This window comes from Tyto alba, unplaced genomic scaffold, assembly GCF_018691265.1.
Source record: "Tyto alba isolate M040663 unplaced genomic scaffold, T.alba_DEE_v4.0 Super-Scaffold_12, whole genome shotgun sequence".
In the NCBI taxonomy this organism is placed as follows: Eukaryota; Metazoa; Chordata; class Aves; order Strigiformes; family Tytonidae; genus Tyto; species Tyto alba.
In genome coordinates this window covers 5,642,105-5,655,424 of record NW_024881274.1, presented here as the reverse complement: position 1 = coordinate 5,655,424, position 13,320 = coordinate 5,642,105, and the positions used below count along the sequence as shown (strand labels likewise).

General features: G+C 49.2%; 1 protein-coding gene and 8 non-coding genes across 9 annotated transcripts; all 9 read left to right on the top strand.

The window, feature by feature from the left end:
* The first annotated feature begins 1,394 nt into the window (after positions 1-1,394).
* Positions 1,395-1,466, top strand: TRNAC-GCA. Its single transcript has one exon. It is a non-coding gene; the product is annotated as a tRNA-Cys (tRNA).
* A 778-nt stretch (positions 1,467-2,244) lies between these two features.
* Positions 2,245-2,316, top strand: TRNAC-GCA. The gene has a single exon. It is a non-coding gene; the product is annotated as a tRNA-Cys (tRNA).
* A 332-nt stretch (positions 2,317-2,648) lies between these two features.
* On the top strand, positions 2,649-2,720 carry TRNAC-GCA. The gene has a single exon. It is a non-coding gene; the product is annotated as a tRNA-Cys (tRNA).
* Positions 2,721-3,068: 348 nt separating this feature from the next.
* Positions 3,069-3,140, top strand: TRNAC-GCA. The gene has a single exon. It is a non-coding gene; the product is annotated as a tRNA-Cys (tRNA).
* Positions 3,141-3,514: 374 nt separating this feature from the next.
* On the top strand, positions 3,515-3,586 carry TRNAC-GCA. The gene has a single exon. It is a non-coding gene; the product is annotated as a tRNA-Cys (tRNA).
* Positions 3,587-3,943: 357 nt separating this feature from the next.
* On the top strand, positions 3,944-4,015 carry TRNAC-GCA. The gene has a single exon. It is a non-coding gene; the product is annotated as a tRNA-Cys (tRNA).
* A 332-nt stretch (positions 4,016-4,347) lies between these two features.
* On the top strand, positions 4,348-4,419 carry TRNAC-GCA. Its single transcript has one exon. It is a non-coding gene; the product is annotated as a tRNA-Cys (tRNA).
* Positions 4,420-4,798: 379 nt separating this feature from the next.
* TRNAC-GCA lies at positions 4,799-4,870 on the top strand. Its single transcript has one exon. It is a non-coding gene; the product is annotated as a tRNA-Cys (tRNA).
* Positions 4,871-5,771: 901 nt separating this feature from the next.
* CWC25 (CWC25 spliceosome associated protein homolog) lies at positions 5,772-12,815 on the top strand. The gene is made up of 10 exons (XM_042787552.1): positions 5,772-5,860; positions 6,189-6,361; positions 6,584-6,820; positions 7,543-7,612; positions 8,139-8,266; positions 8,522-8,591; positions 9,079-9,269; positions 9,853-9,939; positions 10,537-10,698; positions 11,958-12,815. Exons 1-10 carry the CDS (start codon positions 5,843-5,845, stop codon positions 12,070-12,072), a joined length of 1,251 nt encoding a protein of 416 aa, XP_042643486.1. The 5' UTR covers positions 5,772-5,842; the 3' UTR covers positions 12,073-12,815.
* Positions 12,816-13,320: the final 505 nt, after the last annotated feature.

Here is a 13,320-nt window from a genome sequence, read left to right as displayed (position 1 = left end):
GAGGGGTGAGGAGGCTGCCTTGTACTTGGGCTGGTGAGTGAAAACAGGAGGGACTGTACTGGATAGCGTGGCCCTGGTGCTCTGTAAGAGCCCGGCTGACCCCAGCACATGGGCTACTGGGGGCCCCAGGGCAGGAAATGGGGTGCTGCTCCCAGGACTGGCTGCAACTCCTGCCTCAGGCAGCCCCTGGTGTGGTTGGCCTTGTCTCCGTCTACCCCAGCGTGAAGCTTTTCCCACAGCGTGCTTCACTTTTTCCTCTGCTTAAAGATTTCTGATACTTTTGTGCTATTCCTGGTGCTTTCTGTGCAGAGAGGTTGTAGTGGAGGAAGGAGAGTGGTGAAGGGAGTGAAGCTGCGGGTTTTGTAGCACAAACAGGTAATGATGGACAAGAGCACCAGGGTCTTGCAGTGGTTTTTAAAGTATTTAAAACCGCTGGTTGGCCTAGCCAACATGACTCTGCAAAATACTGTGGCCTAAAAATTTTTTCTCGGGTATTTCAACTGGATAATCAGGAGCCATGCACTGGCAGCAGCTGGGGAAGGGGAAGCTTGGAGCGGGATCTCCACAGACTGAAGGCCACTTTATTTTTTTTTTTCTGCAGGCCATTCCACGGACCAGGCGAGTGGTTGTGGCTCCTTCCCAGCAAGCCTGGAACCCCCAGAAGGGTACAGCAGACGCTCTGGCTGTCACTGCAGCACTCCAAACCTGCGGCTGAAGTCCATCTCTCTCTTTCTGAGCGGTGACCATCTTTTCAGTCCACTGGTGATGAAGGAGCTGTTCCTCAGGCCTGAGGAGAGGTGCAGAGACCTGCTTATGAGTAAGGAACTGACACTAAAATAAAGGTGTTCTCCCTTGATTTATTTTAACAGCTCGTACCGGATTTTTGATTTGTGAAGACACTTTCTGAGGCAGGGCATGGTATGGTAGTTGGATGGAACGCTTTGGGTGTTTCGGTTTTGGTATCCTTTGCTCCTGGGCTGCCAGTTGGGGAAGACAGAGAGGCTGTGGACAGTGTGGGAGGTGTCGTGGCAGGTAGTTCCTCTGCGAGGCCGGTCTGCTCTCTCATGGCAGGGCACACCCCAAGACCAAACAGAGGTGCAGCCCAGTGCCTTGAGCGGTGTTTTGAAGTCAGTGTTTCAAAGCGTGCTGCTTCTCCACGATGGGATGATTTAGAGCAAGATAACTTGGAATTCGTGAGCCTGGCTGCCAGGGGCCTGGCTGGAAGTGTGGTGAGAGACATGGGGAGGGGTTTGAGGTAAACTTGGGGGGGGTAATGGGACTGCTGTTGTGTGTGAGAGGCAGCGCTGCAGGGATGGTGAGTGCAGGGGGTGGAATGCAGCTGAGCCGCCTTGTCCGCGGCCACAAGGAACCAAACGTGGGAGCAGCACTCAGGTGGGGGTATAGCTCAGGGGCAGAGCATTTGACTGCAGATCAAGAGGTCCCCGGTTCAAATCCGGGTGCCCCCTCCCCTTTTTTTCCTTCTTTTTCCCTGGAAATTCTTGCTTTGGAGCTCTTTATTCCAACCCTTTCCCATCACCTGTCTGCAGGCTCCGTCCTCCAGTTGATCAGGCGCCGGCCAGAGGTAAAGCAGCAGTATTCCCACAAGAGAAGCAGAATATTGTTGAGGTATTTGTGAGGAGAGAGAGAAATAGTGAACAGGGAGCTGCTTTTTGTCCTGGAATGATTTGCAGGGTTTGCTGTGAGAGCGGAGTCCTGGGAGGTGAGTGCAGGGTAGGTTAGTGTGTGTGGGTGTGTAGCTCAGGGGCAGAGCATTTGACTGCAGATCAAGAGGTCCCCGGCTCAAATCCAGGTACTCCCTCAAAAATTGCTTTTTTTCTTGGAATTTTCAGGGTGCTGCTTCACTGCAAGGCTAACTGGTAAGATCAGCTCTGACTTCGCTCCTAATAATGCCTTTTCACGTTGCAGTCAAAGCTGGGAAGAGTGGGGGAAATGTTGAAAGCCACGGAGGCCGTTGCTGTGTCAGGTTACAATCGACTCAAGGAGAAGAGACCGCAGCTGGGGGAGGAACCGGAGAGATGGCTGGAGGGGAGCTGGGCCAAGGTCACCGGTACGTGGAACAGAGGCAGCGTGTTGAAGGGCAGTGATGCAAAGTCTTTGCTGTTGTTCTGTTTCAGTCTTGCAGTGTCTGGAACAGGATTTGAGTCCTTTGGAAGAGGGAGGTCAGAGATTGGGGGGAGAACACGCTCTCCATGTTTGGTTTGTGGGGTGAAAAGCATGTGCACAGGGGGTATAGCTCAGTGGCAGAGCATTTGACTGCAGATCAAGAGGTCCCTGGTTCAACTCCAGGTGCCCCCTCTTTTCTTCACCTTCAGCCTTCGTTTTGACAAGATTTCTCTCAAAAAGACGATGGAGAGCTCTTCCAGGGTCTTGCGAGCTTGTGCTGCACAGTGAGCGGTGGTTTCCGAGCTCCAATCTTCAAGGTCCTGAGCCCCCGACTGTAAGGAAACTGGAGGGTTGTGTGCTGCGTGAGAAAGCTCTCTGTGTGTGTGTGTGTGTACTTCTCTCTGCTTATGATTCTGTTAAGGTGTGAGGGGGGCTGTCCAGTACATGAATCTACCCAGTGGACACAGAAACTGGGTTCTCTCAGAGAAATATTTTTAAAATGTCTTTACAAGGTCCCTGTGCCAGGGGGTATAGCTCAGTGGCAGAGCATTTGACTGCAGATCAAGAGGTCCCTGGTTCAACTCCAGGTGCCCCCTCTTTTCTTCACCTTCAGCCTTCTTTTTGCCAGGATTTCTCTCAAAAAGACGATGGAGAGCTCTTCTAGGGTCTTGAGAGCTTGTGCTGCACAGTGAGCGGTGGTTTCCGAGCTCCAATCTTCAAGGTCCTGAGCCCCCGACTGTAAGGAAACTGGAGGGTTGTGTGCTGCGTGAGAAAGCTCTGTGTGTGTGTGTGTGTGTGTGTGTGTGTGTGTGTACTTCTCTCTGCTTATGATTCTGTTAAGGTGTGAGGGGGGCTGTCCAGTACATGAATCTACCCAGTGGACACAGAAACTTGGTTCTCTCGGAGAAATATTTTTTAAATGTCTTTACAAGACCCCTGGGCAGGGGGGTATAGCTCAGTGGTAGAGCATTTGACTGCAGATCAAGAGGTCCCTGGTTCAACTCCAGGTGCCCCCTCTTTTCTTCTCCTTCAGCCTTCTTTTTGCCAGGATTTCTCCCAAAAAGACGATGGAGAGCTCTTCTCGGGTCTTGCGAGCTTGCGCTGCACAGTGAGCGGTGGTTTCCGAGCTCCAATCTTCAAGGTCCTGAGCCCCCGACTGAGGAAACTGCAGGGGTTGGTTGTGCACTGTGTAACTACTGACTGTCTGGGCATGATTTTCTCTGTAGTCAACAGATTTATCAACACTGAACTTATTTAATTCTTTATATGTGCTTTGGCAGGCACACTAAGGTGCGCAGTGGGCTGTCAAGTAAAACGTGCCCAGTGGACGCAGAGACTTGGTTCTCTTGGAGAAATATTTTTAAAATGTCTTTACAAGGCCCCTGGGCAGGGGGGTATAGCTCAGTGGCAGAGCATTTGACTGCAGATCAAGAGGTCCCTGGTTCAACTCCAGGTGCCCCCTTCTTTTTTTTCTCCTTCAGTAGTCTTTTTGCCAAGGTTTATCCCAAAAAGTTGATGGAGAGCTCTTCTTGAATCTTGTGAACCTGTGCTGTGCAGTGAGCGCTGGTTTCTGCACTCCATTCTTCAAGGTCCTGAGCCCCTGAGTATAAGGAAACTGCAGTGCTGGTGCACTGTGAGGGGCTACCCAGTGACTGTGTGTATTTCTCTCTGTAGTCATTCTATTTATCATAACTGATCCTATTTAACAGCCCCTACACCCTTTGGCAGACACTAATGGGCACAGAGGGCTGTCAAGTGAAGGAATCTAACTAGAGGACATAAAAACAAGTGTCTATATAACCAGAAGCAGTTGTAGCAGGGGGGTATAGCTCAGTGGCAGAGCATTTGACTGCAGATCAAGAGGTCCCTGGTTCAACTCCAGGTGCCCCCTCTTTTCTTCACCTTCAGCCTTCGTTTTGACAAGATTTCTCTCAAAAAGACGATGGAGAGCTCTTCTAGGGTCTTGAGAGCTTGTGCTGCACAGTGAGCGGTGGTTTCCGAGCTCCATTCTTCAAGGTCCTGAGCCCCCGACTGTAAGGAAACTGGAGGGTTGTGTGCTGTGTGAGAAAGCTCTCTGTGTGTGTGTGTGTGTACTTCTCTCTGCTTATGGTTCTGTTAAGGTGTGAGGGGGGCTGTCCAGTACATGAATCTACCCAGTGGACACAGAAACTGGGTTCTCTTAGAGAAATATTTTTAAACTGTCCCGGCAAGGCCCCTGTGCAGGGGGGTATAGCTCAGTGGTAGAGCATTTGACTGCAGATCAAGAGGTCCCTGGTTCAACTCCAGGTGCCCCCTCTTTTCTTCTCCTTCAGCCTTCTTTTTGCCAGGATTTCTCCCAAAAGGACGATGGAGAGCTCTTCTCGGGTCTTGCGAGCTTGCGCTGCACAGTGAGCGATGGCTTCTGAGTTCCAATCTTCAAGGTCCTAAGCCCGACTCTGAGGAAGGAAACTGCAGGGGTTGGTTGTGCACTGTGTAACTACTGACTGTCTGGGCATGATTTTCTCTGTAGTCAACAGATTTATCAACACTGAACTTATTTAATTCTTTGTATGTGCTTTGGCAGGCACACTAAGGTGCGCAGTGGGCTGTCAAGTAAAACGTGCCCAGTGGACGCAGCAACTTGGTTCTCTTTGGAGAAATATTTTTAAAATGTCTTTACAAGGCCCCTGGGCAGGGGGGTATAGCTCAGTGGTAGAGCATTTGACTGCAGATCAAGAGGTCCCTGGTTCAACTCCAGGTGCCCCCTCTTTAGCTCCTTTTTAACCCTTTCTTCTTCCAGAATCCCCACACAGGCTGACTATGGAGAGATTTTTGTATCCCTACTGGCTCTTGGAAACCTCTTGATGATCTTTTGTTGAGCTTGAAGTCAGACTTTGACATTTTCCCCCTATTTTCTCTGGAATGCTGCACGTATGCATAACTAAGCTGGCTCAGCAGAGCTGCTACTTGTCTAGTTTTTCCTGTTTGAGTAATTGCTGTTAATTTAAACATTAAACAATGCGTATAATGAGGCGTTTCTAGAAGTGGGGGATCCCTGCTGAAATGTTTTCTGAAGGGAGCGTGACGTACAGTCAAGTCTGTGGTTGGGTTGCTGAGGTGACGGGGTATCGCTGCGGGGCTCCCCCCGGGGCTCGAACTCTCCACCCTCGGCCCCGCAGTCGGCCGCTCTGCCCCTGCGCCGCGCCCCCGCCGCGGGGAGGGCGGGGGAGGGTCTTGGGCGGGAAGCAATGGCTCAGAGACAACGCGCTGGGCTGGGAGCCGCCAGGTCACCGGTTCTAACCCCCTTACAGGGAACCGACACCCCCCCGCCCCGCACACTTCCCCCTCCCCAACCTGAGCCTTTGTTAAACACGCGTGTGGGCCCGCGCAGGAGAACTCCCGCTCGCGGACACCGGAACCGGCGCTGCGGCACCGGCGGCGCGTGCGGGGAAGGAGCGAGACCGCCTAGCGGCGCGCACCGGCGGCGCTTGGGGCAGCGACAGGGCAGCCCCACCAATCCTCCGCCGCTCAACCTGTTTCTCTACCCGGGGAGCTCCCGCTGCTGCTTTCCACCGCTCCCTTTTCCCTTCCGGGGAGGCCCTGCTCGGCTCTGCCGCCGCCGGCCCTCAGCGGCGCGGCGGAAGTGACGACTCTGCAGCGCGCCGGCGCGCCGTGATGACGCAGCCCCAGGCCCGGTAGCGGCGGCGGAGGGGAAGGGCGCGTTCATCCGGCCGCCGCGATGGGGGGAGGCGACCTGGTACGGGGGGATCGGGGGTCCAAGGGGGTCCGGGCGTCTGCCCCGGGGCTGCGGGGAGCGGCCGGGGCTTGGGCAGGCGGGCGAAGGGCCCGGGTCGCGCCGCTTCGGCGAGGCCTGTGGCAGTTCCCCGCCCGTGGCCGCCGGTCGCGACGTGGGGTGTGGGGGACGAGCGGGTCGCGTTCTGCGGGCCTCGGCCCCGTGGGTGGAAGGGCTTCGGGCGAGCGCGGCGCTGAGCGGGCCGTTCCCCGTGGTCACCGGCGAGGGATGGCGGCCCGGTGTTAACGGTCCCGGTCCGGTGTGTCCGTCCCCCCCCCCCCCGCTCCTACAGAACCTGAAGAAGAGCTGGCACCCCCAGACCCTGCGCAATGTGGAGAAGGTGTGGAAAGCCGAACAGAAACATGAGGCCGAGAGGAAGAAGATCGAGGAGCTGCAGCGGGAGCTGCAGGAGGAGCGAGCGCGGGAGGAGATGCAGCGATACGCTGAGGACATGGGCACTGTCAGGTGAGGGGGTGCTGCTGCCCCCCGGTTCCCTGGGAGCCGGTCCTGGGCGTTCTCTCAGGCTGGTGCTGGTGAGGTGGTGTGGCTGCTCCTGGTGCCCCTGAGAGCGCCGTTGGTTTGGCGTATATGGTGATAAAACGTTTCTACTCACCTTTGTAAGCCAGTGCCTTAAATTGTAATTTTAAAACTGTGAGAAGGAAAATAAAACGGACTTGTTTGCAATAGGAAAAGAGAAGAAAAGTTGGAGTGGATGTACCAGGGTCCTGGAGGCATGGTGAACAGAGAGGAATATCTTATGGGTCGCCCTGTGGACAAATATGTCTTTGAGAAGACAGAAGACAAGGATGCAGGCTGTTCCAATGAGACAGGCCTTCTCCCAGGCTCCATCTTCGCCAAGTCGGGTGCCAATTCTGTCCTAGATATGGCAAACAAAATCCGGGAGGATCCACTGTTCATGATAAGGTACTAAACGTGGAGCTGAGAGCAGTAGTAGATGAGGCAAAGCATCAACATTAGCAACGTGCCAAGAGCTGTCTTATTTATATTTGTAAAAACTGCTGTAGTGCCTGTTCCTCGAAGCTGTGTCTGCCTGTTTGTGAGTTCTAGGCTGTAGGTGGCAGTCCTGGCCGCAGAGAGGTCACCAGCCGCTTACGTGACTGGCAGGATATTGGTTGGGTTTTAGAGACAGTAACACAATGTCAAATAACAAAGTTGCGTGAGTTTGCTGCTTCTGGATAATTTCCCTAACGTGATTTCAAATCTGAGATTTTTGTCACCTGAATGAGCTGATGATCATCAGATAGATCATCTAGCTGTAAGTTGGTAAAGATATAAACGCAAGGATTGTTATTCCCCATTGATTGGTCTCTACCAGCTTTGCTCACCCTGTTACGTGTACGCGGATATGTATATCTGGTCTGCTCTGAGAGTTCAGGCATTTAGTAGAGTTGTAGGCAGACTGATGGTAACAGAACAAATTTGTGTTTACCCTGATAGTTGCACTCTGAAGTGGAGAAGAAAAGGACAAATCTCTTACCTAGATCTAGTTTTCTGAATATACAAAACTTGCCTATTTTCCTGCTTTATATGTTTTAAGAGCTTGCACTTGATTATTATCTTTCATGAAAATATGATATTTGCAGTTATTTGAAAGTACTAATTTACTTTTTTTTTTTCTGCTTTAGAAAGAGGGAGGAGGAAAAAAAGAGAGAAGTCTTGAATAATCCTGTTAAAATGAAGAAAATCAAAGAATTGGTAGGTGTATCTCAGTATTCCTTTACAGACTCAAAGCACAGAATACACCGAACCAAGGAGAGGATTATAGGACAAAATTAGTATTGTTTAGGATCAGGAGCAGAGTTCTGTTTCCTGATTCTTCCACAGAAAAGCAGAATAAATTCAGCTTTCTATAATCCTGATATAATAGAACAAGGTTCCTTATCAGTCTTGCAGCAGGAATTAATTTACCTTCATTTCAAATTCAGTGTTATTTTACTCTTCTTGCTTTTTCTGGTGTGCTTTTTTGTAGCTAGTGATTAATGGTTGCTTTGGTACTACAGAGTGATTACAGACATAGGATTTGACGTGCACCTCTACCAAACTGGCACTGGGGAAGATTCCATTGAGCTCTTTAGTTTTGAGAGAGAGGACCTTGTGAAATGGTTTTTGGGTTTTGTTCCAGGAGCCTTTCCACAGAGAACTCTTACTTTGCCTTGTGATATGGGCTGCCCAGGCACAGAGACAGTAATCATTACTAACGAAGTGGTGTTTTGCTTTATAGCTGCAAAACAGTTTAGATAAAAAAGAGAAGAAGAAGAAGAAAGAGAAGAAGAAGAAGCACAAGAAACATCGACATCGTAGTTCTAGCAGTGAAAGCGACAGCAGTGATGAGGAGCGGAGCAAAAATAAGTATGTTTTGAGGTTTTGTAGTAAAAATACCATGTTTCCTGGTTAATTTGTTTTGTTTTGTTTTTTTTCATGTCTTTTTTCTAATCCTCTCTGAGTTTTATCTTTCTAATCAATGGTCTTAATTTGCCTAAATGTTTCTATATGTTACTTCATTGGTTTTGCATCATTACATTCCTTTTATTACATTTTAATGTTAAAAAAATACTCTGTTCTTGAATTTCATCTGCTTCAAAATTATTCTTGTTCTCTCTTTAGGTCTCAGAAGAGGATGAACAGTTCTTCCTGGAAACCTGCATCTTCTAAAGTCCCAGGATATGGCTTACAAGTATGTACCTGTGCTTCGCACAGCTCTTTCAGTAGCAAGTGCTCTGAGTTAGGGAAGAGCAAGAGTTTTGGCAGTTTGTTGTGAGACTGCCTCATGGGCTCGAAGAGGGTTATGAGGGGGACATGCTATAATAAAGTTCATATTCAGTTTGGAGCCATCTGAGCCTTGAAACTGAAGTTGTTCAGATCCTGGTAGGACTTTTATCTGCTCTGAATTCAAGTTCAGCTTTAGCTTCTCCTCACGGAGTTACCCGTTTGTTCAGATACTCCACTTGAGTGTCTTGGCAGTTTAGTTGACTGAACGTGATACAGAAATACTCTTTTTAGACGTGGGTGTTAATCAGTACCTAGGAAGTGAGATAAGTAAACGCAAACCATAGCGTACACTCCTTCCTGCACTTAGCCTAGTCTGAAGTCTCCTCTGTGGCCTTATGTTGTTGTTGTGCTCTTACAAAACATCTCTCCTGAAAGACGCTTTTGAATTCCAGTTTAGAGACTCTGACCAGAGCCACAGGTCTCGGAGCTCTCCAGCTGCTGGCCAGGAGAGGGCCCCCCACAAGCACCGGGATCGCTCCAGGTCCAGGAGCCAGTCCCGCTCTCCTCAGAGACGCTCTAGCAAGAAGAATTCAGAACAATCTGGATGCAGGGGGTCACGATCTCCTCCTAGACACAGTAAACAGTGAGTGTGGCTAACCTGGATTATGTAAGCCCAGGGCTGCTGCAGGGGGAATTCTCTAGAATCAAAATCCCTCTTACTCAGTCTTCTCCTACCACTTTGGTCTTCTGGCCACATCATTGCTCAGTTCTGGGTGTAAAGGCAGGAGCTGTGCAGTTGTGCAAGAGCGCAGAAGCACCCAGGTTAGCTGCTGGAGGGGACATGCTGTCTGCAATTGCACTTTTCATCTGGGATACCATCTTTCTAGATACACCTTTTAGGTATTGCTTGTGACTATGCTTTATTTGGGCTATCGATTCTATTTAAAAGGTATTTATGATTGTTGCGTTATCTTTACTAAATGCTGATAAAGTCAGGTACCAGGTTTTTATTGTTTACTGGTGAAATAATTAAAACTGAGTAAAAATAAATGGAAATTTGAGGTATATTAAGAATCATTAGAATTTCTTTTCCAAGTAGACTGGTAACAGTCCTGCAGTTGTGGGAGACGTCTTGGTTTCAGAATGTATACAGAAAATCTGGGGACTGTTTAGAGGCGTGATAATGTACCTTCATACGTCCTAACAAGGGTATTTCTGGGTTACAGACATAGCAGTCGGGAGGAGAAAGGGAAAGCTAGAAGCCCTTCCCCTAAAAAGAGCTATCGACGACAGCATGCTCCAGGCTACACAAGGTAAGCAAGATCTTGTTCCTGTGCTTCTGGATAGAAGTTGCCCTGGTGATTGTGAAACAGCTGAGTATAATCTGTGAACCAAATTTGATTACATTAACTAAAATAGATTGGATCGAATGTCCAGAAAGTTGCACAGATGGTCCTAAAGTGCTCAGTTTGGTGCTCGTGAGCCTGGTTGTTAGTTAACACCTTGGACAGCTTCCCAAACCAATTCACATGGTTGCTGGTTCTCCCATGTGTCATGCATCACTGTGCAAGGCAGTAATGTGAAGTCAGTCTTTGTCCCATGGACTGTTAATTAGAAGCATTCTGTTTCACTGTCATCAGGAAAATATGACCTTGACAGCATCATCTTACCAGAAAATTAAAAACAAGAAAGCTGAAAAGAGGGAGAAAAGGGACTCTTGCTAGGGGCGTGGTAAAACAGAATGTTTAGACATGTACTTACGAGCTTTGCTGATTGGCTACCAAAGAAAAAAACGTGTTAAACACCCCTAATTCTGGGGATTGTAAATCATCTTAAAGAATGGAAAGCAAGAGGGGGGTGGGGCCCAGCGTGCCACTGATTCACAGCAGTGCTGTTTTTTACACAAATAGAAAGATCTCTCCAGAGGAACTAGAGCGTAAACGCCAGGAAATGGTGGATAATGCCAAGTGGCGCGAAGAGGAGAGAGCAAACAACCTCAGGAAACACCGAAAGGAGGAGGAGCTGGAGCGAGAACTGGAGAAACTCGACTCCCGAGATGGGAAGTTCTTCAAGTGAGTGTTTTTTATTATCTGCTTTTTCATTCATGGGAAATACAGGCCACAGCTTCTGAGGAGGGATGGCCTCAACCTTTGAGGTGTTTTGGGTTATGGTGTAAGATCCATCTCTACTGTGTTTTACAGTGGAACTAATGACATCTACTGTTCCCAAATTCTCTTCTTAACCCAAAAGATAGCTATTTCTATAATGGACTTGGTAGTCAGACTCAGAAACTGGTAACCAGTTATTTTTTGCCAACCTGTAGAAATGCCTAGTAACGCAGATATTAAAGGGGTCTCTATTTTTAGGAGCTTGCAGCAGTTTTAGGCCTGCATAGTCCACTGGGAGTCTGTGTGCCAAGAGCTTGTGGGACTGAAACCTGTGCTCAAAGAGAAATAAGACCGTTTCTAAACACAGGTGGTTCCTTACAGTCCCTTGTGCACCTGGCAGGCAAGGGAAGCTGTAGTGGCACAAGGCCTTCCAGAAAGTGCGGTGGTGTGTAAGAGAGATCCTATGGCAGTGTTACCTGTTTCAGAGTTGCTGCAGCATAGTATTCTTCAGGCTCCATGAATTAATTGGAGGAGAATGTATGTTTAATTTCTGAAGCTGCCCAGAGCTGGGGTCATGTAAGGGTGGCTTAAAGTCACTAGATTCTCTCCATGAGGAAGAAATCTTGTGGTGAGAGATTTTTATGTGTTTCCCTGTGCAGAAGCAACTGGTTGAGCTAAAAAACTTCATATTTATTGCCATGTTGTTGGGAGAGGGAGGTGGGCAAGAGGAGATGGTTCAGAAAAGCACAGCGGTGTGATCTGAAGCAGTAGAAGAAAGCGAGTGGTCACAAGGATCCCTCCTCTCTCCTGTAGCTAACGAAGTCATTTACAGCACGAGCTCTGGCATTCGGGCTCCCAGAGGACTGCTGCCCTCAGTTCAGGAACACATTGCTTTTCCCTCGTTTGCTTCACAGAAAGCAACCAAGTCCCCCGTGACAGATGCGTTTGTAATTAACGGTTAGTTATATTTGGAAGACGGAGGAGACTTGAGAGCTACTGAAAATATATTTCTGAGCACTGACCTTAAATAAGGCATTGAATCTGTTACAAGCCAAACTAAAAGGTATTCAGTTCTTTCAGTGCATACTTTAATAGGAAATAATTTGCTGTTTTCTATGTTAGATTAATTCAGGTAGATGAGTTGGGGATGGTGAATCCTGCTAGAAACAGTGTAATGGTTGGAAAGACATTCTGATTTCTCTCTTCGGTTCAATTTCCCGCAGTCGCTTAAAACTAGAGAGTGCATCTACGTCCACGCTAGAAGATCGGGTGAAACGCAACATCCACTCCCTTCAGAGAACTCCCGCTGCCTTGGAAAAAAACTTTATGCAGAGATGAAACTTGTTCTCCCTCTGCTCCTGTGCAGAAGTTAAACGGATGCTTATTCCCAAAGGTGAGAGACCTCCAGCACAGCCTCACTGCTCTCTCCAGGAACAGCTGCCGTCTCCCAAAGAGGCGCTGGATTTCTGTGCTGCAGCCCGCAGCGCGTTCTGGACTCCTGGCGTTGTGAATACATTTGTAATGAGTAGGACCTTGCAAGCAAACCTTTGCTGGAGAACTCGTGAGCCTTTGTATTCTCTTTTTAATGTATTGACAGAGCTTTTCCTTCTCTCTCCACCTTGACTGGTATCACTGTTGTATATTGCCGTTACCAAATTATGCCAGGTGGAAACTGCTTTCTACATCGGGCAGATTGTCCGAGCTCTTTATATGACAGAGCAAAACACCTATTTTTGTTAGTCCTTAACAGTCAGAGCAGAACAAATTCACATGTGAATTCATTTCATGGAATTTGATAAAGCTACACAAGTAACAGCCAAAATCCTGTTCAGTACTGTCACCGTTGCAGGTTTGGGTTTGGAGGGTGATGTTAGACGAGTCTGCACAATATCTGTAGCCGTTATTTGATTGCTCACAGATTTGAATGATGTTTGACCCAAAGGAAGCTGCTTCGAAGGGAAAGGAAATGAGCAGAGCATAGCTGACACAGCAAATATTTCTCTGGGATTTTGTAATGTAAGTAATGTGTATATGTACAGCAGCGTAGATTTTTTTTTTTTTTTTAAGAAATTTTACTGTCATTTTTAAATGTTCTTTGTGGCTTTTGGGAGGGGCATTCTGTCGAAGGGAAGGTTCTTTGAGGGCGCGGGGGGCGGTAGCGGGGTTGTCGAGCCCGCGGGCCCCGGGTGGGCTCCACGCGTGTCCCCGCGAAGCCCCGGCCCCTCTCCTCGCCCTTTAAACAGCGGCCCGTGACGTCTGTTAGCAGCCCATTCATAATTCCAGGCGCCTCGCTGCTTATTGGCCCGCTCGGAACGGGGCGTGGTTCGGGCGGGCACGTCACGGCAACTGGGTGAAACCATCTCTGGGAAGAGGAGGAGGGAGGGGCGCTTTCTTTCCCCATTCCCTCTCCCTTCGTCCGACCCTTTCCGTTGTTCCCTCTCCCGGCTCAAGCCGTGCTGAGATTCTCCCCGTTCCCGCCGCAGGTTGAGGAGGGGAGAGCCAGCGGCCAGCGCCGCGCTCCCGCTCCTCAGCACCCGGGGCTCCCCCCTCCTCGGCAAGGACGTGGTACTTCCCGCTCCCCACCTC

Bases quoted from the DNA above. Each gene is read 5' to 3' on its own strand.
- CWC25 (XM_042787552.1), top strand. The intron at 9,940-10,536 runs GTAAGCAAGATC...TTACACAAATAG, and splicing joins CATGCTCCAGGCTACACAAG to AAAGATCTCTCCAGAGGAAC. The intron at 10,699-11,957 runs GTGAGTGTTTTT...AATTTCCCGCAG, and splicing joins CGAGATGGGAAGTTCTTCAA to TCGCTTAAAACTAGAGAGTG.